This window comes from Ictidomys tridecemlineatus, chromosome X, assembly GCF_052094955.1.
Source record: "Ictidomys tridecemlineatus isolate mIctTri1 chromosome X, mIctTri1.hap1, whole genome shotgun sequence".
Lineage (NCBI taxonomy): Eukaryota > Metazoa > Chordata > Mammalia > Rodentia > Sciuridae > Ictidomys > Ictidomys tridecemlineatus.
In genome coordinates, this window is record NC_135493.1 from 112,201,707 (window position 1) to 112,227,924 (window position 26,218).

The 26,218-nt window shown below is 39.0% G+C and overlaps 1 protein-coding gene across 15 annotated transcripts in view; it reads left to right on the forward strand.

Annotated features, from left to right (window-relative positions):
• Map7d2 (MAP7 domain containing 2) overlaps positions 1-26,218 on the forward strand; it is a 110,782-nt gene that overhangs the window by 76,936 nt on the left and 7,628 nt on the right. For 14 of the 15 annotated variants that reach the window (XM_078035040.1, XM_021732899.3, XM_021732901.3 and 11 more), the window contains 4 exons: positions 13,806-14,191; positions 14,765-14,897; positions 24,383-24,593; positions 25,337-25,441. In XM_078035040.1, the coding sequence (XP_077891166.1) occupies positions 13,806-14,191; positions 14,765-14,897; positions 24,383-24,593; positions 25,337-25,441 (835 nt within the window). The remainder of the gene's footprint in view (positions 1-13,805; positions 14,192-14,764; positions 14,898-24,382; positions 24,594-25,336; positions 25,442-26,218) is intronic. The other variant, XM_021732903.3, reaches the window with a different exon arrangement.

Below are 26,218 nucleotides of genomic sequence, written 5' to 3' on the forward strand. Positions count from 1 at the left end.
TACTTATCTGCTATGTACTATTATTCAAAGCAGTAAGGCCAACTCAGATTTAGTGAGTTGGAGAAATAAATTCATAAAATCATGTGGGATGAGAAAGATTATTGTGGCCATCATTTTTGCCACCACCATTGTTCTCCAATAGGCATTTGCATTTTTACCTGAAATTTTTCTTAAAAAGGATGACTGAAATGTTAAGTGACATCCTGTCATTGGAGCCATACTTATATTCACCCATTCCTATATTTTTCAATCTCATCAGAGGGTCATTTGAGTTTTAGCCAGTCTTTTTAGCCTTTTTATTTTGACCCTTTTATCCTTACAGAAAAATTGTAAGACTAGAGCAAAGAACTCCTGTATGCCATTCATCCTGTGTTAACATTTAGCCATATTTGTTTCATTATTCCTGTAACCCAATACTCTCATTCACGGTCTCACATCTGCTCTCTATAGACACATACATTGAAATGCACACATGCCCAGATTTCTCTCAGAACAATTGAAGGTAAGTTATAGGTCCCTTTACCACTAAAATGAGGCATTGTTTTACATACCCATAGAACATTTTTAAAAATATTTTTGGTTGTAGATGAACACCATACCTTTATTTTGTTTATTGAGGCTTTTTTTTTTAATGTGGTGTTGAGGATTGAACCCCAGTGCCTCACATGTGTTAGGAAAGCACTCTACCACTGAGCCACAACCCCAGCCCATAGAACAATTTTGAAAATCAGAAAATTTAACTTTGAGATGTTATTGTTACTCAATTTATAGTCTATATGCAGTTTTAGCCAGTTCCAGTAAGATCCTTTATAGCATTTCTCCCCTTGGTCCAGGATCCAACCCATATAGTGTCCTATATTATCTTTGGTCATCTTATCTCTTTTGTCTCCTTTAACCTGGAACAGCACCTCAGCCTTTCTTTTTCATGATCTTGACATTTTTAAAACAGTTATTTTAAGAACTATCCTTCAACTTAGGTTGATCTGATATTTCTTTGTGGTTAGATTCAAGTTGTGCATTTTGGGCAGGAATCTCATGGCTGGGATAACTGGGTCCTCATTGCCTCATTTCATGATATCAGTTTATTTCCTTTACTGGTGATGCCAATGTAGGTCTCTGGGTTAAGGTAGTGTCCGTAGGTTTGGGGTTTTTTTTGGTGGGGGGGGGTGTTGTTGTTTGTATAAGGTTGTTATTTTTCTCTCTGGGAAATAATAAATTTTAGAATGTTGGCTGAGCTGTGCTGATGAGGTCACAGATCCCTCCCTCCCAGCTAATGGGTAGAGTGTGTTCACTGTGCTTGGAGTTAAATGGCTTTGAAAAAATAGAACTAGATTCCAGGATGTGGTGGAAAAAGTCTTTTGGTGTTCTGCTTTGCAGTCAACTCACGTTCAAAAGTGTGACAGCCCTCTCCCAAGAGTCCCTCTTGCCCCTGTACTTATGGAAGTATTTGTTCATATTTTCTGCTAGTCATGAAACCTTAAAAGGTTATATAATCCAGCCCTGTGCACCAGGAAGGCTTTCTTCTACCTTCCCAAAGAAACCTTGTGAATCCCCTTTGTCATACTTTTATTGAACCTGAAAAAATTAAAGTAGAAGAGCTAAAAAAGAAAAAGGAAGAAAAAAATTGATTTGAATGCCAGCCCTGGTACTTTCATCTGTTTGCATCTTTTTGAAAAAAGTCACCTAAGCTCTTAAGACGTTGGTTGTCTAATAATAATTTCCTACCTACCTCACTGGGTTATTGTGGTGATCAAATTGACCCTGATTAAAGAGATAAGAAGATACTTTAAAATAAAACTGTATAAGTACACAGTGAGTTCCCTTGATTAATTCATACTTAATTTCTTTTCTAAGCTAAGTTACCTATTTCCAGGAAACTGGAAAAAAAAGTTTTGCCAAATTTCATTTGGCTCATAATAGTGTGAACAGAGCTGGCCAGAAAGTGTGGGGCCTGCCACACCAGTACTGCCTTGTTTAAGATGCTATGCTCTTGCAGGGCAGCTGGCAGGGTGCTAAGTCTGTATGAGCAAGTGGTGAAGCAGGATAAATGGGAAACTCTATAGATAAAATTGGGAACTTCAAAGATTATTGTCTGTTTTTTGGTCTCTCACCATTAGAAAAAAAAATCAGACTTGCCTACACTTCTCTAATTTGAAAGTTGTGTTTGTTTCTGTGTCTTCTAACTTATCCTGTTTATTGAATTGGGGTAGGGAAATATAAGCAGACTTCTTGAATTTTATCCCAAATAATTCACCCTTACTTCTCAGATATAAGTTATTTTTAAGTGCATGTTTGTGGGTGGTTGGCCCAGTTTTACTTAGAATAGAACCTCACAGTCTGTGGTGTGAACTGAACCTCCATGTGACCGTTCTATTAAAGCCAAGTGGAAGGAAGGCTGCTCAGGGCTTTGCCAATTTAAAACTATCAGAACCTGTCCCACTAGGCCATTCAGGTCTTTTCTTGGTAGGATTGTAATCCCATCCCACAGTTTGATCTACTTAAATGGAGTTATTTAAAGTAAGGGTCATGTTGGAATTTATGACTGCTAAGACTGCAGCCATTTCAAGCCTCTTACCCATTGCCCCCATTCCAGCTCTGGCAACCCTAATGGTGGGAATAGTGTCTGCAGAAAAGCTCCTCATTCTCATCCATCCATTTAGGAACAGAGGTACCAGCAACTGCAGGACCACAGGGCAGAACTCACCTCTTTTAGTACCACTTAAAGAAGCCCAGAATATGGCTTGCTGCAGGCAGGTCCCAGAAAGAGAACTAGAGTGAACAGAACTTGCTTGGTCTCACCAGTCAAAGAACTCATCTCTCTCTCCCAGAAGAAGGTGAGGGTAATGAAGAGCAGACAGCGAGCTAATCCCTCTAGGCAGGTTCCTCCTTGCTTCTTAAGGAGACAAAGTAGGAATTCTTATAAGAGAAGAAAATGTTTCTGTCTTCATCATCTACAACAAGATAGCAATTTTACCAGGTATCCTAGTGCTGCACACCTGTAATTCCACCAACTCAAGAGGGTGAGGCAGGAGGATCACAAATTCCAGGTCAGCCTGGGCAACTTAGCAAGACCCTGTCTTAAAATTTTTAAACAAGAGCTGGAGATGTAGCTCAGTGGTAGAGCACTCCTGGGTTCAATCTCCAGTACTACCAAAAAAAAAAAAAAGCAGTCTCCTATGCTTTCCTACAGCCTCTCTCACTAAGTTCCAAATCTTCTCCCTGCCTTTACAGCGCTATTGGATGAAAGACACACATAGCATTTGCATGGTGTTCAAGGGAGTAGGTAGTAAGTTTTGAATTTGGAAAGGAATTGATGATCAAATCTCTCTCAGACTCCCTCATGCTGGTTATGACAAAATGGGTAGTGGGTTTATAGCCATGGATGCTGCTCACCTTGATATAGGATTCTGTTAGCTTGAGAGAGCAGTGGGGGATTTAAGGGCGGAGAGACAACACACAGGTCTGCATTCTTAATTTTGTTCTTACAGTCTGACAGCATAAAAGGAAAGTGTGGCCAAGTACAAGATCTCATGCCATATGTTTGTACATGTTCTTTGAACCTAAACATAAGTTTTTCTAGATCCTTGGAAAGCTATGCTTAAGTGGAGTGCTATCAACATGAGAAAACAGGATGGGATGGTTTGTCTGTTTACAGTTAACTTCCTGATTTTGGTTTCTTCTTATCTGTGAGGATCATTTGGAGTTTTATTTGATTATATATTGAAACACCATCAATATTTAATAGTTATTGATTTCTTATTCTATGCCAGTTCTAAAAAGAACATCTTGGGGTCTTGGTGACCCAAACTTAGGCTAAACTACTATTGTCACACAAGGATTAGAACAAAGTTGTAAGGAGGCGAGTCAGGTAGATGTGAGCTCAAACTACAGCTCCATTGCTTAGTTAACCATGGAAGCCACTTAACCTTTCTAAGCTGAGTTTCCTCATCTGTAAAATGGCCATAACAGTAGTACCTGTGTCATATTGTTTTTCAACAACTAAAACACATACGTATAAAGGCACTCATACATTAGCTCTCAAGCCAAGGCTTTCAGCAGCCTATTGGTGTGCTTTGAGGTCACTGTGGGGATTGGACACTACCCTTCCAACCAGAGAAGCTTCACTCATATTTATAAATTTTATGTGCATCTTTGTCTGTGTCCTCTCAGGGCTTCTCAGCTGAGGGGGAATCTCTTCTCTGAAAGGACATTTGGCAATATCAAGAAACATTTTTGGTTGTTATAGCCCAGAGGTTGCTATTGGCCTTCAGTGGACAGAGACCAGAGATGCTGCTCAAAATCCTATAGTGCACAGGATAGCCCCCTACAATACAAAACAATCCAGCCCCAAATGTCAGAAATGCCAAGTTGAAAAAACCTGTTACATGTTTAAATGCAAATCATGGGACAGTGGGGGGTTGTTCTGCATAATTTTTCTTTAATAAAGGAGTCTAGGAAAAATCAGAAAACAGGAGGTCTATAGTGCATCTAGAAAGAATCACCTGATTGCTGAGATATCTGAACAACTGTATCCCTTAGGAATTGTGGGATAACCCTAATGTAGGGCACGAACCATCTTAACAAAGGACAAATAGGACAGTAATCTGCAGAGAGTCAAAGCATCGTCTGTATAAACAAGGTATATTTGAGTTCTAGGTGGCCCCAGGAGTAATAGAGTGATGACACAGGGAAGTCAGTTTGGCCAGTATGAAGAAATTCTTCCTAAGGTTGAAACTGTCCATCCAGCTGGAAAGCAGACTGCCTTGCAAGGTGTGGATGTCCTGCCATGGAATTTTGATACACACTGATTATTTACATCAGTAGAATGGTTGATACTGAAACAACTGGATTTTAGAAATTTAGATCATGTTAAAGAAGTATTCATTTTATCAGGTGATCAGCTATTACCCACTACCATGTGGCCCTCCTCTTGGCAGTGACTAAGAGAAGGTAGAGGTACTCTCCTGGCACCAAGAACTGACTTTTTAGCATGAGAATCTCAATAGAAACCTAGCCTACATCTTGCCCAGTCCACATGCCACTTGTGGCAGCTTGAGACCAAGCTTAAAACTGATCTGATAAGATTCTCCCCTTACTGCCAGGATCTGATTAGGTAATTCTTTAAGGCTCTGGTAAGAAATTGGCCTTACATATTAGGTTGAGTTGCCATTTTTATTGCTCTTTTTTCTGTTGATGGATGTTGGCAAGTGCACAGGGTTCAACCTGCTGTAGTATTAAAACAGACAGTGTGTGGTTACATACAGATTGATTTATATCCTTCCTGGAGAAACTCTATACAAATACTCACAAATCTCTGGGGTAAACTGGACATATCAATTTCAATTGTTGCCTACATCCTCATCACCCAGTACTCATCAGGAGCCAGTCCTAAGCTGGAGAAGCTATATAACAGACCTGCATTTTAACAAAATGGTGTTTCCCTAAGTGTCTTATTTTCACCTTTTACATATTCCCAGTAGGGAGGAAAAAGATCCTATTAAACCCCCAAAAGCACCCGTAATCCCATCTTTTAGCTGAATTCTTTCTCAGCATTTAAAAAGGAACTGGGAACATTGAAAACATTGTGTTTAGTAAAAGAAGTCAGACACAAAAGAACAGATTGTATGATTCCACCTATATGAGGTAACTGGAATAGGCAGAGGTCTTTACGTACTCAGTGTATCTGGCCTTATCAAATATACGATTTGTGAAAATTTTCTCCTATTCTATGAATTGTCTTTCTTTTTTTCATTTTTTAAAAATTTATTTATTCTAATTTGTTATATATGTTAGCAGAATGCAATTCAATTCATAGTACACATATAGATCACAATTTTTCATGTCACTAGTTGTACACAAAGTAGAGTCACACCATTTGTGCCTTCATGCCCGTACTTGGAGTAATTATGTCCATCTCATTCCATCGTCTTTCTTACCCCCCTGCCCCCTCCCTTTCCCTCCTTCCCCTTTACCCTATCTAAAGTTCCTCCATTTCTCCCATGTACCTTCCCCATCCCCATTATAGATCAGCATCCTCATATCAGAGAAAACATTCAGCATTTGTTTTTTTGGGATTGTTTTACTTTACTTAGCATAATATTCTCCAACTCCATTCATTTACCTGTGAATACCATGATTTTATTCTCTTTTAATGCTGAGTAATATTCCATTGTGTATATATACCGTAGTTTTTTTTATTGATTCATTTACTAAAGGGCATCTAGGTTGGTTCCACAATTTAGCTATTGTGAATTGTGCTGCTCTGAACATTGATGTGGCTGCATCACTGTAGTAGGCTGTTTTTAAGTCCTTTGGGTATAAACCCAGGAGTGGGATAGCTGGGTCAAATGGTGGTTCCAAGTTTTCCAAGGAATCTCCATACTTCTTTCCAGATTGGTTGCACCAATTTGCAGTCCCACCAGCAATGTATGAGTGTGCCTTTTCCCCCACATCCTTGCCAACACTTACTGTTTGTATTTTTAATAGCTGCCATTCTGACTGGAGTGAGATGAAATCTTAGTTTTGATTTGCATTTCTCTAGTTGCTAGAGATGAACATTTTTTCATATATTTGTTGATTGATTATATATCATCTTCTGAGAAGTGTCTATTTAATTCCTTGACCTATTTATTGATTGCGTTATGAGTTCTTTATATATCCTAGTGATTAGTGCTCTATCTGATGTGCATGTGGTAAAAATTTGCTCCCATTCTGTAGGCTCTTTGTTCTCCTCACTGATTGTTTCTTTTGCTGAGAAGAAGCTTTTCAGTTTGAATCCATCCCATTTATTGATTCTTGATTTTAATTCTTGAGCTATAGGAGTCTTATTAAGGAAGTCGAGGCCTAATCCGACATGATGAAGATTTGAGCCTACTTTTTTTCCTATTAGGCTCAGGGTCTCTGGTTTAATTCCTAGGTCCTTGATCCACTTTGAGTTGAGTTTTGTGAATGGTGAGAGATAGGGGCTTAATTTCATTTTGTTGCAGATGGATTTCTACTTTTCCCAGCACCATTTGTTAAAGAGGCTATACTTTGTCCAAAATATGTTTTTGGTGCCTTTGTCTAATATGAAATAACTGTATTTGTGTGGGTTTGTCTCTGTATTTTCTATTCTGCACCATTGGTCTAAAGTCTGTTTTGGTGCCAATACCACACTGTTGTGTCTTTTTTAAAACTATTATTGTTGGGTTTTTTTTTTTTGGTACTTTTATTCTGAAGTATAGTTTAAGGTCTGATATAGTGATACCACCTGATTCACTTTTCTTCCTAAGGATTGCTTTAGCTATTCTGGGTCTCTTATTTTTCCAGATGGATTTCATGACTGCTTTTTCTATTTCTATGAGGAATGTTATTGAGATTTTGATTGGAATTGCATTAAATCTGTATAGTGCTTTAGGTAGTATGGTCATTTTGACATTATTAATTCTGCCTATCCAAGAACAAGGGAGATCTTTCCACCTTCTAAGGCCTTCTTTAATGTCTTTCTTTAGCATTCTGTAGTTTTCATTGTAGGGGTCTTTCACCTCTTTCATTAAGTTGATTCCCAAGTATTTTATTTTTTAAAGGCTATTGTAAATGGGGTAGTTTTCCTAGTTTCTCTTTCAGAGGATTTGTCACTGATGTACAGAAATGCCTTTGATTTACGGGTGTTGATTTTATGTCCTGCTACTTTGCTGAATTCATTTATTAGTTCTAGAAGTTTCCTGGTAGAATTTTTGGGATCTTCTAAATATAGAAGCATATTGTGGTGATAACTTGAGTTTTTTTCCTATTCAATCCCTTTAATTTCTTTCGTCTAATTGCTCCAGCTAGAGTTCAAGAACTATGTTAAATGGAAGTGGTAAAAGAGGGCATTTCTGTCTTGTTCAGTTTTTAAAGGGAATGCTTTCAATTTTTCTCCATTTAGAATGATGTTGGCCTGGGGCTTAGCATAGATAGCTTTTACAATGTTGAGATATGTTTCTGTTATCCCTAGTTTTTCTAGTGTTTTGAACATGAAGGGGTGCTGTATTTTGTCAAATGCTATTTCTGCATCTATTGAGATGATTCTTATCTTCAAGTCTGTTGATGTGATGAATTACATTTGTTGATTTCCATATGTTGAACCAACCTTGGATCCCTGGGATGAACCTTACTTGATCATGGTGCAATGTCTTTTTTTTAATATGTTTTTGTATTCAATTTGCCAGAATTTTATTGAGAATTTTTGCATCTATGTTCGTTAGAGATATTGGTCTGAAGTTTTCTTTTTTTATGTGCTTTTGCCTGGTTTTGAATCAGGGTGATATTCGCCTCATAGAAAGAGTTTGGAAGGGTTCCCTCGTTTTCTATTTCATGAAATAATTTGAGGAGTATTGGGATTATTTCTTCTTTGAAGGTCTTATAGAATTCAGCTGTGTATCCATCTGGTCCTGGGCTTCTCTTGGTTGGTAGGCTTCTAATGACATCTTCTGTTTCATTGCTTGAAATTGATATGTTTAATTTGTGTATATCATTCTGATTCAGTTTGGGCAAATTATATGACTCTAGAAATTTGTCAATGCCTTTGATAACCTCTATTTTATTGGAGTACAAATTTTCAAAATAATTTCTAATTATCTTTTGTATTTCTGTAATGTCTGTTGTGATATTTCCTTTTTCATCAAGTATGTTAGTAATCTGAGTTTCCTCTCTCTTCTTCATTAGCATGGCTAAGGGTTTATCAATTTTATTTATTTTTTTCAAAGAACCAGCTTTTTGTTTTGTCAGGTTTTTTTTCAGTTTTTTGTTTGTTTGTTTCAACTTCACTGATTTCAGCTCTGATTTTAATTATTTCCTGTCTTCTACTGCTTTTGCTGCTAATTTGTTCTTCTTTTTCTGGGGCCTTGAGATGTAATGTTAGGTCATTCATTTGTTGACTTTTTCTTCTTTTAAGGGGTGAACTCCATGCAATGAACTTTCCTCTTTCTACTGGCTTCACAATGTCCCAGAGATTTTGATATGTTGTATCAGTGTTCTCATTTACCTCTAAGAATTTTTTAATCTCCTCTTTGATGTCTTTTGCAACCTATTGCTCATTCAGTAGCATATTATTTAGTCTCCAGGTGTTGCAGCAGCTTCTACTTTTTATTTTATCATGATTTCTAATTTCATTCCATTATAATATGATAGAATACAGGGTAGTCTCTCTACTTTTTTGTATTTTCTAAGAATATTTGCTTTGTGGAATAATATATGGTCTATTTTAGAGAAGGATCCATGTGCTGCTGAGAAGAAAGTGTATTCACTCATTGATAGATTAAATATTCTATACATAGATTAAATATTCTATATATTCTATATATGTCTGTTAAGTCTATAAGTTATTGATTTTATTATTTAGTTCTATAGTTTCTTTGTTTGGCTTTTGTTTGGAAGATCTATCCAGTGGTGAAAGAGGTGTGTTAAAGTCACCCATAATTATTGTGTTGTGGTCTGTTTGAACTTGAGAAGAATTTGTTTGATGAACGTAGATGCTCCATTATTGGGGGCATACATATTTATAATTGTTATGTCTTGTTGATATATGGTTTTCTTAAGCAGTATGAAATGTCCTTCTTTATCTCTTTTGATTAACATTGGCTTGAAGTCTACTTTATTTGATATGAGGATGGAAACCACTGCTTGTTTCTGCAGTCCATGTGAGTGGCATGTTTTTTCCCCAACCTTTCACCTTCGGTCTGTGGATTTTTTTTTTCCTATGAGATGAAGTCTCTTGAAGGCAGCATATTGTTGGGTCTTTTTTTTTAAAAAATCCAATCTGTCAGTCTATGTCTTTTAATTGGTGAGTTTAGGCCTTTAACATTCAGGGTTATTATTGAGACATGATTTGTATTCTGGGTCATATTTGTTTATTTTTGGTATTTAATTTAACTTTGTTTCTCCTTTGATTGTTCTTTGCTTTAGTGTAATACCTCCCTCTACTGATTTTCATTGTTGTTTTTTGTTTCCTCCTCATGGAATATTTTGCTAAGGATGTTCTGTAGTGCAGGCTTCCTAGTTGTAAATTCTTTTAACTATTGTTTATCATGGAAGGTTTTTATCTCATCATCAAATATTAAGCTTAATTTTGCTGGATATAAGATTCTTGGTTGGCATCCATTTTCTTTCAGAGCTTGGTATATGTTGTTCCAGGATCTTCTAGCTTTCAGGGTCTGGGTTAAAAAATCTGCGTATATCCTAATTGGTTTCCTCCTAAATGTAATCTGATTCCTTTCTCTTATGGCTTTTAAAATTCTCTCCTATATGCTAGGCATTTTCATTATAATGTGCCTTGGTGTGGATATGTTGTGATTTTGTACCTTTGGTGTCCTGTAAGCCTCTTGTATTTGATTTTTCCAATGCAGTCTTCATGTTTGGAAAAATTTCTGATGTTATTTAATTGAATAGATTGTTCATTCCTTTGGTTTGGAACTCTATGCCTTCCTCTATCCCAGTAATTCTTAAATTTGGTCTTTTTATGTTATCCCATAATTCTTGAATATTCTGCTTTTGATTTCTTACCATCTTCACTGTGTGATCAATATTATTTTTAAGATTATATATTTTGTCTTCATTGTCTAAGGTCCTGTCCTTAAAGTGATCTAATCTGTTGGTGATACTTTCTTTTGAGATTTTAATTTGATTTTTTTATTTCAAGGATTTCTGGTTTTTTTTTCAGAACCTCTATCTCCTTATTGAAGTAATCTTTTGCTTCCTGTATTTGCTTATGTAGCTCTTTATCAAAATGATCTTTTGCTGCCTGTATTTGCTCTCGTATAATTCACAGAACATTTTAATTATGCACATCCTGAACTCCTTCTCTGTCATTTCTTCTGTTATATTGGCCATGGATTCTAATGATGTAATATCTTGGTTTGTTGGGGGCATTTTCTTCCCTTGTTTTTTTATGTTGTTTGTGTCTTCCCATCTAGAAGTGTAGATCCCAGGAGTTACAGTTTTTACTCTGTAGGCTTATAGTGTCCCTGCAGATTTCTAATAACTCTCCTTTAAGGAGGAGAACAGATCCCAATACAAACAATATATAATCTTAAACCAAATATCTGCTATTGGGACATATATAGTTTTGAATCATATTGAACGGTAAGTTCAATTATTAACTACAATATGAGCAGTAGGTTTGCAAAAGGGTCTACAGTTTCTGATGGTGGACAAAGAACTGGGGGGGAAGAAGTTGATTAGTAGAAGGAGAAGAGAGAGAAAGTGATTTTGGGCAGACAAGTAAGTGGGAAGACAATAGAGTACATAAAACAAAAATATATATTAAGAAAAGTAAAAATAGGAGATAAATGAATATACAACACCACTGTAATATATTATTCAGACATCCTAGTCCTCGGTAGCCTAATTTATGAAAAGTACTTGGTTTCATATATGTTGGATATAATGGTGGTAGAAGAGAGAGAAAAAAATCTCGAAGGAAGATAACAAGAATTGTTTTGTTGGAGATCAGTATCTTTCCAGCTTCCCTTCTCATCCAATAGGTGGGGTTGTCTGTTGTTTGCTGGTATCTCTACCCTCAGGATGGTGAAGGTTATTATGGTTGGAGGATTGGTCTAGGGATCTCCTTTGGGGCCCTGCTTGTGTGGTGTGGGTGCCTGGTCTTATCTTCTTATATTGCCTGTAGACCTCACAATTCTTGGTCTCCAATGTAGTCTCTAAACTGTATCTCACTCACCCCGTCCCTTTCTATTTCCCAATCAGGAACCTTTCTCTCCAGAGGTCTTGTGGGCTGTGTTCTGGGAGCTTCCCACCTGTTGTGGAAAGCTGTTTTATATTGGGCAGCTCAGGACCTGGTTTTGTGACCCAGTTTTGTGGGCTATAGACTGGACACATAGCCGCAGGCACTGTGCCGTGTTAGCAGCTGCCGAGGAGAGCGGGGAGTTGGGGACTCTCGGTACCTGGATAATGCTTCTAAGCCCTAGCCAGTGTTCTAAGCTGGGAGCTGCCCCAACTAAAGATGGTGACGAAGGTGTCCCAAGATGGAGGCAGCTGCTCTCAGCAATGGAGTGTCTGGAGGTCAGGTGAGGCCGGATGGTGGCATGGTGTACAGCTCTATGGCATGCATTATTGTAGCTAGCAGCTGTCTCCAGACCCAGTGCAGTGTCCCAGGTGCAGGCTACTGTGTGTAGGGGACTGTGGCAGTAGTTGCAGTGCCCCATGATGGAAGCAACCAGAGGAGCCCCACGTTGGTAGATGGGGGTACACATGGGAGTGGCGGCCTGAGTTCCTGTGTTGGACAGCAACCAGGATTCCTGCATGGGTTGGCGGCCAGGAGTCCTGTACAGGTGCTAATGCCAGTGGTCCTGCTCAGGCACCCAGAGGACCTGTGTGGACAAGTGGCCAGGGCTGGAATAGGCAATTTCATAGAGACAGAAAGTAAAATGGTGGTTGCCAGGGACTGGGGGAGGAGAATGTGGGATCATTTAATGGAAGTGTTTGGGGTGATGGTTGTACAACATGTGAATATACTTAACTATATACTTAAAAACAGTTGAGATGGTTAATTTTATGTTATATATATTTTGTCGTGATTTTAAAAATGGAGCCATCTTGGGGCTGAGGTTGTGGCTCAGCGGTAGAGTGCTCACCTTGCATGTGCGAGACCCTGGGTTCGATCCTTAGCACCACATACAAAAATAAACAAGTGAAATAAAGGTGTTGTGTCCAACTACAACTAAAAATAAATAAATAAATAAATATTAAAAATGGAGCCATCTTGTTCATTGTTATATGCCAAAGCCAGATCCAACTGTGGTGTTCATCTGAAAATAGGAATGAGAAAATGCCTATCAATCCATCTATTTAAGTCAATTTTCTGTTGTGATAAGAAAAGAGGTTTGTTTAGGCTCACAGTTTTGGAGTCAGGGAAGTTCAAGATCATGGTACCAGCATCTGTTAGTCTTCTGATAAGGCCCTCATGCTTTATCATCTCATGGCAGAAAAGTACAAAGGAAATGGGCATATGTGGAAGATCATGTGTATCAGTGAGACAGAGGGGAGGCTAACCCATTTTTTAACAGCCCACCCATTCTCATGGTAAATAATCCAGTTCTGAGAGATATAACACACTGCAAAGAAACTTAATCCAGGGCTGGGGCTGGGGCTCAAGCGGTAGCGCGCTCGCCTGGCATGCGTGCGGCCAGGGTTCGATCCTCAGCACCACATACCAACAAAGATGTTGTGTCCGCCGAAAACTAAAAAATAAAATATATATATATATATTAAAAATTCTCTCTCTCCTCTCTCACTCTCTCTTAAAAAAAGAAAATTAAAAAAAAAAAGAAAGAAACTTAATCCATTAAGAGAACTAACTCAGTTTCTTAAGAAAGACATTAATCCATTTTTGAAGGCAGTGCCTCCATAACCTAACTACCTCCCACTAAGTCCCACCTTTTAAATTACCACGACCTCTCAATACAGTTATATCAGGACCAGTCTTCTTGCAAATGAACCTTTGGGAGATAAATGGTATCCAAACCATATCACCATCCCTACATTGTCATCAGACATAAGTGAGATTAAGATATCAGCTGGGTTCCTTAAAATACTTCCCTTCTCACCAATAAAAAGTGGAAATATTTCCATTTCACCAGGGCCGTGGTATAAATACCATATATTTCTGTAAGGGGAAAATACTATTGATACTTTTGAGTGTGTGCTAAAGCCCTACATTTGTTCCCCTAGAAAAATGGAATTATTCAACTTTGTGGAATTGACTAAATTAGGAACTGAGTTCTGTGGTCAGGCCCAGTAAATTATCTTATAGCTTGCTTTTGGTTTTCCAGGACAACTTCAAAAGTGTATCCTCAGTCTCCAAAGACAGTGAAGCCATCATACCCAGGGTCTCCTGTGAAGTACCGCTTTTCCCCCATTCCCAACCAAGAAACACCCAAGAAGAAAGCAGAGAAAGAGAAGAGCAACAAGGAAAAGGAAGGTGCCTCAAGTCAGGCTGCTGGCCATCTTGGAGAGGAAACTCCAGAGAAGTATGTGACAGACAAACATGCTACAGAGAAGCATGTGGCAGAGAAGCATGCCACCGAAAAGCATATGGCAGACAAACAGGCCACTGAGAAGCACGTGGTAGATAAGCACGCCACCGAGAAGCATGTGGAGGACAAGCATGCCACTGAGAAATATGCTGCCACAGGAGGGAAGGTTGAGAGCAATACAGGTAGACCTTCTTTGTTGACACTGCCCCTGGGCCTAGGTAGTTGTCCCTCTGACCTGATCTATATGTCATTCTCTTGTGTTTGCAGGAGAGGGTTTTTTTCCCACTGGGACAACTTCATCTCATACCATTTTTTCAGACTTGCCCATTGCTCCTAAGTCTTGCCCCTCAGGAGACTGAGGGTCCTGAGGGTTCCCTGGAAGAGGAGACCTAGAGGCTAACCCTGCTATTGGTTCTGGAAGCCCACAGGAATCCTAAGGAATACAGGCTGTACCTAGCCATAATCAGCATGCTCCACGAGAGTTCTTAAAGCCTCTGTGTTGCAATGAGTTCATGACTTGCTTATGGTCCTGTCTCTCCTGCTCAGCTGTCCACTGTCCTCCACTGTAGAATATATGTATCCAGGGTCATAGTCTTTCTCCTGCTTAGTGGATAATTGTAACACTCTTCTGGTAGCGTTTCCCATCACCACACGGTATTAGATTTTTCATGTCCAAGTGGCATCTGCTATGTGAATGGAATCATTATGTTCATTTCCCTTGATCTATTCCTTTTGCCATCTCTTCTTTGATATAGCCTTGGGGAAGCCTACAGCAGGCACCACTGATGCAGGAGAGGCTGCAAAGATCCTAGCTGAGAAGAGAAGACAGGCTCGGCTGCAGAAGGAACAGGAGGAGCAAGAACGATTGGAGAAGGAAGAACAAGAAAGGTATGCAGGTGCTCAGAGTTTTGGTGTGATCTCATGCAAAGGCTGGACTGAAAAGAGCAGCTTGCCTATTCTTTTTACGGTTTTTTTTTTTTTTTTTTTTTTACTGCTAAAACCTGAGCATAAGTAAAGGAACCTAGAGTGCCTGTACTGCAATGAAAGTGTTTAGGAGATGGAATCTTATATTAGATGTAATTAACAGACCTTTTCAGAGGACTTGGAAACTCATAGCTCCTGGTTTTAAATGTTACAGGTAGCTTCCCTTTCTCTTCTTGGACCTGGAAACCAGGCAGGCCTCATGGAGCTACCAGGGGAGTTTTGAGGTTTGTTTATAGAATGAGATTCTCCCTGGGAAGACAGAAGGTCTTGAATGTAGAGATCTTGATTCTGCTTTCCAAATTGTTTTCTCTATTTTATCCTACTTATACCCCAAAGTGAGAGATTTGGACAGGCTCCCCAAATGAGGGTAAGAGGGAGTTAATTTCGTAACCATGAGCAATGAGGTATAGGGAAGTCCTATGCTAGCGCAAGACAAAAGATGTCATTACAGTTGTCCCTAAACTTTGGAGGGTATCAGAATCATTCAGGTAACAGTGAAAATGTACTGGCCTAAGCCCTGTTATGTTTTATAGATACACCAATGTTTGAGAACCACTATAGTGGTAGTACCAGGGCAGGGCACTTTGTCACAGTCAACAGTCCTGCCTTTGCTGATCATTGTGTTCAGAGAGGGAAATACATGGTAAAGGACAAGGTCAGTTTTGTCACTAAATTGATAGAGGAAACTCTTAGAATAATCACAGAGTGCAATCCAGTACTATTGAGAGAGCGAACATGACAGAAAGCAAGCAGTACTCTAGCACTTAAAGCCAGCACTAAATTTAAAATAATAAATAATAGTATATTTTTTATCCCTAGTAACTTTGCCAAGTCTTTGTGATCTCTTAATTACAGGTCTGCTGATCTATTTTTTATTTTTATGTTGTGTTACTGGGACACGAACCCAGACCTTGTGTTTGCTAGGCAAGAGTTCTACTACTGAACTATATCCCTAGCCATTGATCTTTTATTAAAAGGTTAGGGGGTAGGTCTGGCTGATCCCTTCTTCAAATTCTGGACATTTATTTTCTCACTCAAGCTTTTTGGTCAATATTGACAGGTTTTTGTTATTATTGAGTGATCTGTTCAGGCTGGTTTGGGTGGGCCACAGGTTATGTGAAGGGAAATCACAGGAGATGATGAATTGTAGGACCTCCAATGATAGGACTTAATTGCAGACCCTGGAGATATTGTGTCAAAGAGCAGGTGAGTGACATGATTGTTACTTGTGCTTAGGAAGGAGTTCTTCACCTTTCAGCTACCACCCTCATTCTCATATTTCCTTCATAGCCCAAAAGAATTGATTATACTTCCTATCTTTATTTCATCAAATCACACTTATTCTTCAAACCTTATGACCACCGTCCCTCCTAGTTGCCAGACTCCTAAACAATTCTTGGTTTGCTTTGACCAAGTTGAGCTTACTCTTGCTTTTCTGGGATGTCCTTCTGAGTCTTATCTGACCTCTTATCCATCAAAAATTGCTTGGGCTCCCAGCCCTCAGTCTTTAACTGGCTTCTCACCTGACAAGCCCTTCCTGAATAGTGTTGCTCACTCCTGCTCTGCCATTGTCTCTGCCACACTAACAATTTCCTCTGGCTTCAAAAGATTTAGGGCTCACATTTCATACAGTAGTTTCATGTTGAGCTGTTGGTGTGCTAAACAGCTCTGCTCTGGTCTCCCTTCCTACCTCTATTTTCCCTTTGCCTCATTATCTATTTCTGAAGGTAATTGCAGCTTTCTTCATAAACCTTTCATATCTAGAGGGGCAACTAGATAACATATACATACTGAAGACCTGAATCAGTTTTTATGGCCTGGGTTTTTTCCTAGGATTGCACTGTCTACTACCATAGCCTCTGGGCATATGTGACTACTGAAATGTCACTTAAGGAAAATCCGGTTTCTTACCCACATTACTACATTTCAGTGCTCAGTAGCTACATGCAGCTAGTGGCTATCATAATAGACAGCACAGTTCTACAGAGTGTTTTCTTCATCACAGAAAGTTTTATTGAATAGCACTTATCTAGAACCCAGAGATTGTATTTCCAACTACTTTATGTTTTCATTTGATTGTATCCCATGTACATCCCCAAATTCAGCATTCTCAAAATAGAAATTAGTATCTTTCAGTCTGAGGTTGTGGCTCAGCAGTAGAGTGCTCACCTAGCACGTGCAGGGCCCTGGGTTGGATCCTCAGCACCACATAGAAATAAGTAAATAAAATAAACATATGTGTCCAACTACAACTAAAAAAAATATTTTAAAAAAGAAATGAGTATCTTTCACCCAAACTTCCTTTTTCTTTCATGAGCCCTGCACCCCCATCTATCATTGTACTCAAGTCTGAAGTTTCAGAGCCACTCTTAGTTCTTCCCTTTTCATGCTCCTCCACATCCCATCATTTGTCAGATCAATCTTTATTGGCTATTGCATTAGTACCTCTGTTATATCTCTTCCCTTCTTACTCACTTTGTCTTACCTAGATAGTGTCTGGGCATACTATCTGAGCACCTTGCTCCAGGTCTCTCAGGGCTCCTCTACTGTCCATCTACATTGTCCACAGTGACCTTTCTCATTTAAAGAAGTGTGATTGTTATGATCTCTGATCCTGTCCTTCAACAAGCCCTGCCCACAGGATCCACCCAAACCCATCAACAGTCCTTAAAGGACTGCCATTAACTGGCCACTCCCTGCTTCTCTGTATTCTTTCTCTCCAGGCTTCAGCCTGCAACCCCCTTTGACATTCCCCCACCACACAGCTCCACACCTCCAAACCTTGTTGTTGCCCCACATGGGCTTGTGCTGCTTCTTGCCAGACATATTTCCTTCTCAAGCTGTGGTTCAAGCTCACTCGTCTATAGCCTGTCTGGCTCTTCCCTGGGAAAAGAACTACCCCTCCCCCATTCTTCACCTTTCCTGAGCCCAGTAGTCAGCCGACAAACAGCTTCATGTATTTTTAGGCCACTTTCTTCCCAGTTAGCACCATAAAAAGCTGAGGTGCAGTCTTTGGATGGCTGGTGCCTGATACTTAGTAAATGTATGAGAAAGGAAGAGAAGGAGAAAAAGACTAAGAAACCATTGCAGTAGTAGGTCAAGTAGACAACTCAGAAGAAGTGGGCTGATTCAAAGTTGATGCTAAGGTTTGATTCAAAGGACTTGGGAGAATGGTATACCCAATAATAGATAACAGAAGGGCAGGAGGAATTAGTTTTAAAGAATTAAAAATTATTCATTTTATTTTAGGTAGTTTACTAAGTTTAAGGTATCTGCAGAATCCCTAGGTAATTGGAAATGGAATTGAAACCTGGAGCCTAGATAAAAATGAGACAAATCAGTTTTCCTCTCTCTTGCCAGAATGTGAAGCTTTACGTAGTACTACGTGCAAGGTGAGAAAGGAAAGTACCAGACAGCCTGGGGCTGGAACACAGCGGACACCTCTTGGAATAGGATCATCCTCACATCTGTTTTGTGTTGTTTAGAGTCAATAGTAAAATCACAGAAATGTGGTTGCCATTTGAGAGAATATAGTGAAAAATAAAGATACTTTAGTCAAACTGTGGAAAGCCAAATTATTGTCACCAGCTGGTGAGGGATACACTTTCCAAGTCAGGGATGTGGGAAACTCCCCTTAATAGAAGGGCCAACCAGGAGTCCAGATAATTAGGCCCAAAAGAACAAAAGTTGGTCCAGTCCCAACCAACAGTGACATCAGAGCTCTCTTAGAAACACGTAAAACAGGCCCAAGGTATACAGTGGGATTCCTAGAGTTGGAGCAGACAACCTTAGACCTTGGTTCCACTCTAGAGAAGACACTGGTAGAAACTAGCAAGTAAGAGTTCTTACTGGGATTACAAAATGGATCACAGGAAGTCACATTAAGAAGTCGAAATAGAGGTCAGGTATGTAGCTCAGTGGTAGAGCACTTGCCTAGCATGTACAAGACCTTGGATTCTACCCTCAAAAAAATAAAAGAAGAAGCTAAAAAAGAACATCAAAGAATATTTGAGAAAAGCAGTCCCTGTGAGCAAGGTCATATGATTGATGTCCAGGTGAGAGCCCCAGACCTGGAACTGCAGGCAGAGGGCTCATCAGAGCTACTTCTCACTATCTGAGCCTCCAGGTAACAGGTGGTTTTTGGTGCAAGGTAGGGTAGGTGGGGGTCCTCTGATGTTGGGCATTGTCGGGCAACTGAAGCAGGAGGAAGCCAGGACAACACAACCTCATATGGCACAAGATTATAGAGAGGACCTTGTAGGAGGGAGGTCCGATGTTGTCATCACCTTTAAGACATGTCAAAGCTGAGGAAAGACTGTTGGTCTTGGGTTAGGAGATAAGCAGAGAATTTTGGAGGGAAATTATTGAGAAGAAGGGTGGAAAAATGAAGTGCCCTGAAAGAGGTGAGAGTGTGGAGCCTCTGAGTGTGAGCTGGCCGTTCCGCAATCATGAGTGGAAGGCTGGCAGGAGAGGATCAAGAGTGCCTTGGGATGCCTGAGACCTGAATATTTTTGCCAGTCATGGAAAGGTACATCTCAAAGAGGAAAACTGGCATTGGAAGGAAGAGAGACTAGCTGGAGAAACAGCCTGGAATTCATAGCACAAATGGTAGTATTTACAATCCTTTTGCATTTAGGAAAAGAAAGGGTGAAATTTCTCAGCTGTAATGCCATAAAGGAGCACAGTTGAAGAAGCTCAGATTAGCTGGGTGTGGTAGGCATGCCTGTAATAATATCAGCAACTTAGGAGACTGAGGCAGGTGGATTACAAGTTCAAAGCCAGCCTCAACAACTTAGGCCCTAAGCAACTTAGCGAGACCCTGTCTCAAAATAAAAAAATAAAAAGGGCTGGGGATGTGACTCAGTAGTTTAGCACCCCTGGGTTTAATCCCCAGTACAAAAAAAAAAAAAAAAGCAGCAGCAGCTCAGATCAGGTCTTCTCTATAAAGTGGTTAGTGCTGCCATCAACTAAGGAGGTTGACAAAAGCTAAGAAAAGGTAGTAATTTGGACTGGCCATATGGGACCAAGGGATAAGGATAAAAAATGGCACAGCCAAGGCTAAGGGGCACATGACCAGTCACCTTTATTCCATTCTCTAACTGGTGCTGATCTCATGCCCAGCAGGGGCATGAGTGGTCCTGGGGGCCATCCAGGCCCAGCATTGGACAACAGAGTAACCTTCATGCCATCACAGAAAAGCTCAGCAGGGGATCAGAGTCCTGGAGGGCAGTGAGAAAAAAGGAAAGTAGATGCAAATCAACTGTACAGGCTTTACCAGGCAGGTCAGCAGAGAAAGACATGGAAGGTTAACCTTTTTCTTTTTTTTTTTTTAACTTTCACCTATTTTATTTAGGTTTTCATTTTTTTCAAATTCCAACCAGAAGCTAAATACAATTGGAAATGGTAAGCACTAGTTTTACTCCAAAGGAGTAGGATCATTCAGATTTACTCCAATAAAAGTATGCAACCCTTAAGCAAAGCTTTTCTTCATTTAAAAGAAAAAAAAAACAAAGGAAAAAAAAAACCAAAAAACTATACAGTAGTCTTTCCTCATGTTCATTGCACAAAATGAGTTCTACTAGAACTTTGACACTCTGGTCATTTTTACAATTTTAAATCCCAACTTTAAAAAATGTTTTCCTATTCCAAAAATCCCGCATAACTTTTTTCTTTAGGATGGTGTAGAAACCAGTATTTCTGCACAATTTATTGGAATTTTCTTTGTAATTAAAATCTCTTCTCTTTAACACCAAAAAACAAAACAAAAACCAAAAGTAAAGTCCTCTACCTATCACGGTTTCTGCAGCTATGAATGTATTTCTCAGTTTTATAGCTGCTTTTAGCTACTTCAGACTCCAGATCTGCTTTAATGAATATAAATGCATCCACACTCAGCAGAATACTTTTATAACAGCAACTTGGGGAAAGAGATCTGGGAAAAAAATACATGTATTTATGAGTGCTAAGAAACATAAACATGGCCCAGTAAAATGAGGCAAGAATGCCTATAATGAGATGCTTTTTTCATTTAAGATTTCTTTCCCATGGTTGTACTTTAAACAACCACTTCTGGTCATTAGAATGAATCTGATAGTGCTCTGGAACAATGGTGATCATAGCAAAGCTATTAAGTTTTTTTCAATGTTACTTATACCTGTTACATTCATTTCTCACCCTCTCAATACTGATGACAGATGTCAAAGAGGCAAAACCAGCACAAATGGGAAGACCATCAAAAAAATGAGTATCACCTTGTGCTTTCCGATACATTTAAGCATGTCAGTGTACAACAGTCCTTCACTTCACATTTTTAGTAAGATGCTGATGCAGTGCAGCAAGTATGCAAAGCATCTTCTTTCACACAGTCCGTGCAGAAGACATCTAATTTTTTTTTTTAAGTTCTGAGATACAAATGATTAAAAAAAAAGAAATCCAGGATGAACGAGTTTCAAAATGCATAGTGTTCTGTGCATGAGTCCATTTTCTTCAAACTCTGAAAAAATAAAGTGGTAAGAAAACAAGAAAAACAATTGCTGCTGCATTCTCTGATCTGGAAGGTTAACCTTTTTCTAATGAAAACTTTTAAGCACATAGGAATGAAAATGATGAGCCCACATACTCATCCACAAGATTAAACAATTCAAGGTTGACCATATGTCAGTGATGTGAGCAGGATGAGACAGAAGGGGGTGAGGTACTAGAGGTTTTGTGACAGGAGCCATTACATGTAGACCCTTACCAATGGACAGGGACAAGGAATACATCAATTAAATAACAAATGATGACAGTGATGTGCAGTTTTCTGGTATTTTCTAAGTCAGTAAGGTGGAGGGATGGGACTTGAGAGATTTCAACAACAAAGATGGAAAGAATGATAGAACTGCCCTCAGGCCTGGTGTACTATGGAGGGAATTTGATAATGATGGCAAAGGTGGTGGGCTACAGGTGACCTACAGCAGAGGGCTGGTGGGAAGAAAGAATGCAATAATGCTCTCTCTGGTTCCTTAAGCAGGGAGAGAATGTTCATACTTGGAGAGGATTGCAAAGGACCCTATTTTACACAGTGGAAACCAGTTTTTTGGAGTTTGTGTGTGCATGCACCCATGCATACTAGTTTTTACCTACTTTGGAGAAAGCAAAGTGTGGTTAATGGAGGAAATTTTGTCTAAAAGGATGGGATTTCCATGAAGGCATGATGAAAAGGACAAACAGGGTGTTATGGGCCTCTGGGGAGTAATTCATAAAATTCCTAGGCAATTATGGAAAATAAGGAGCCACAAGAATGTTACTACATGTGTGTGCGTCTGGGCACCTTGAAGTCCTAATGATATAAACAGAAGCAGCAGTGGATTTTCAGATTCTGAAGACGCAGATTACAGGTTCTTTGTGAAGTAGCTTGTGCATTGATTCATATACTATGTATCCTTTGTATTTTAACTTTTCTGAGACAATCACAACTGAATTTTTAAAAAGGAATAAGAAATAAAGCAGTGTTCTGATTGATCTTTGGATAAATCTTGATATCAACACAGCCATTTTTGTTAATCCTATGTGGGGTATACTTTATCTTTCATGAAGGGAATCTAAGAAAACAGAAGTTTTCTTTCTGATTAGGCCCTGCAATACTCTTCTGGAGAATATTTGTTCATAATTTTAGGCACTGTAGCCTCTATTGGTGTAGAGTACATTATCTCATACTGTTATACTCCTGGGATAATGCCTTTAGGTTTTTCCCAGTGGCTCAGGAGGCTGGGGCAGGAGCGTCACAAGTTCAAAGCCAGCCTCAGCAACTCTGTGAGACCCTATCTCTAAAAAAAATACAAAAAAGGGCTGGGGGACTGGGGTTGTGGCTCAGTGGTAGAGTGCTCACTTAGCATATGTGAGGCCCTGGGTTCGATCCTCAGCACCACATATAAATAAATAAAATAAAGCTATTGTGTCCACCTTCAACTAAATATATTTTTTTAAAAAGGACTGGGGATGTGGCTCAGTGCTTAAGCACCCCTGGTACAAAAAAAAAAAATTAAATAGAAACATAACACTTCATGCTTCTATATAAAGGTAACTTCTGAAAACATACAGATTTATAGATGAAAAGAACATTGGAGGGGGGGCTGGGGCTGTAGCTCAGTGGTAAAGCACTTGCCTTGCATATGTGAGGCACTGTGTTTGATCCTCATCACCACATAAAAATAAAGATACTGTGTGTTTATCTACAACTAAATAAATATTTTTTAAAAATAATAAAAGAACATTGGAGGGCTAGGGTTGTAGCTCAGTGGTAGAGCACTTGCCTAGCATGGGTGAGGTACTGGGTTCAATTCTTAGCACCACATAAAAACAGAAAAATGTTAAATTTTTTTAAAAAAAAAATAACGTTGGAGGTGAAGGTAGTATTCATTTTAATTTGTAAAACAAACCAACATTTTTTAATGTTCCAGGGCCAGGCATCCCCATGCATTATTGAATCCTCACAGTAACTCCATCAAGCAGTGGTATAGCTATTTCCATTTTTAAAATGGGCATCAGAAATGTTGAGTGACTTTGCAAGTGTCTTGCACCAAGTGGCACAATCAGATTTCAGCTTGAGTCTTGACCAGGTGTTTACATTAACAGTGATTAGCCAGTGCCTAACAGTGATGCACTTGTGAGCCAGAACATTTGAAATGTAAAAACCAGCACTTAGACTTTATAGAATATTTCCTCACTGCTTAGAGCTCTTTGTCATTATATCATGAATCATTCATTTGTGGATGACAATGTCTAAATGCCACTTAATTTTCATATAGCACAAATTAAAAGCTAAAATAGATTTTTTTAAAGATTGCCAAGTCAAATGGAAAAACAGATGCTTTAATTTCTGCATTAAATGTTGAAGTTCTGTTGAGCATTTTCTTTCATTGGCTGCTTCAGAAGTCACATACCAGTTAAACCCCCAAATGAACTTTTGAGCTCATGGTCACTGCTCTTAAAATTGCTGACTGGCATATTTGTAGCCATTACATCACTTCCCATTTTCTATCTTTATTTGGTTTTTAAATATTTATTCTGCTTAATTAAAAAAAATTGTCATTGAATAAAATGATCAGGCTTGGTCTCCTTTGTCTTCATTTATAGAACAATGAGGGAACCTTTGTGTCTTCACAAGTCAATAAGTGTTACTCTTTGTAGTAAAGAGTTAAAGTCAAGCCTGGTTAATATTTTTTGGTAAGCATATGAACTGAAATAGATTTCTGGGAAAGAGGAGGCATTTTATTAAGTGTATATGAATTCAAATGCATGTATTCATTATGTGTTGAGCATTCCCCACTACTGTCAGGACACAGTTCCCTGGCAGTTTGCCTTTTGAGCATGTTTTCCTCTTCTAATGATGATTATGTCCTCAAAAGGCTAGAGAGAGAAGAATTGAAAAGAAAAGCAGAGGAGGAAAGGCTGCGCCTAGAAGAAGAAGCCCGTAAGCAAGAGGAGGAAAAGAAATGGCAGGAAGAGGAAGAAAGAAGAAAGGCAGGAGAGGAGGCTAAGCAGAAGGCAGAGGAGGAGCTGTTGCTGAAAGAAAAGCAAGAAAAAGAAAAACAAGAAAAAGCCATGATTGAAAAGCAGGTACAGTCATCCTCAGATTTTCCTTTTTTTTTTTTTAAGGGCCTTACTTAATATTAGGTAAATTTTATTAAATTTGAATTACTTGTAATAGTTACTTAAAGTTTTTTCTTAAATCATCTGGGCTAGTTATTAAATACAATTGAAGTTGGTAATATTTGCCATCTGTGAGTTTGGATTTTCACAAAGGCAGACCCAAGGATAAAATTTGGGGGCCAGTAGTTTATTTGGGAGGGGATCCCATGAAGCTGCTAGGGAAGAAAGTGGAAAGCCAATATGCAAGCACATCCATGAGTGGGTTACTATGGGCCCCTGGAACTTAGTGCTTTTGGGACCCTCTGAGAGACTGGGATCATGCATTAGAATTGTCCAGAGGATGAGGAAACTGGACAATTTATTTACTAATACTGCCCCTTTTGTGGAAGGTTTCTCCTTAGGAATAACTCCTGGAAATTTCTGGCTATATACACATTTCATGGCCAGAGCTTACCCACGGATAGAAAGACCTGGGCCATGTATGAAAACTAGCTTGCAGGTGATTTTCATGGTGGGATAAGGGTATATGAATGAGTCCCAACAGTATCTCCTCTATCATAGAGCAGGTTGTGTGAATTTACATTGAATATTGGTGCCTCATCCACTTTGGGGCAGATAATGGGGTAAAGGACTTCCACAAAGCCCAGGAATTTCTACAATGCTTTCTTAGTTTAATAAAGCCTGTGCTTTGGCTTACCTGTTGCTCTCAGAAAGAAGCAGCAGAAGCAAAGGCCCAGGAGGCAGCTAAACAGATGCGTCTAGAAAGAGAACAAATCATGCTGCAGATTGAGCAGGAGAGACTGGAGAGGAAGAAGGTAAGGCTTGGGGATCAGGAGGACTTAGGATGAGACAGGAACAGGAAGTTAATCCAGCTCTGTTCTGCAATGACTGGGTGCAGTGTTCTTAAAATTGTCAATTAGGTCAAGTTTCCTTGGTGGTGCTGTTCAAATCTTCTATAGCTTTATTAGTTTTCTGTCATCTAAAAATCTCCATCTGTGATTATGAATTTATTTACTTCTCCTTTTAGTTCTGTCAGTTTTGTTTTATATGTTTTAAAGCCCTATTTGTTAGTTGAATATTCACATTAGATTGTTAAATTTTCCTGTTGAATTGATCCCTTTACCATGAAATGCCCTTCTTAATTCTAGTATTATTTCTTCTTAAAGTCTGTTTTGGCAGCCCTATTATGATTGGTACCTGCATGGTAAATCTTTGCCATTTTTTTTTACTTTGAACCTATGTGTGTCCTTTCAAGAATCTCTCTTATGAATAGCACATAGTCAGGACTTACTATTTTAATACAGGGTATTAAAGACATTTTTTGCCTTTTAATTGGAGTGATTAGTCCATTTACACTTAATGTATTTATAGATAAAATTGGGTTTAAGGAGGCTGATTATAAAGTTCCAATCTCATGATATCCTAGGCCCAACCTGGGCTTTGTAATGCTATACCTACATCTAGGAGCTGGGAATCTATGGACATCTCTTCTGAACTAACCTTAGCTTCATTTTCTGGAGGGTGATCCTCTAGAATGGCAGATGGTGATATTTTTTTTAATTTATAGGGAACCAAAGGAGAGAAAGGAGAAA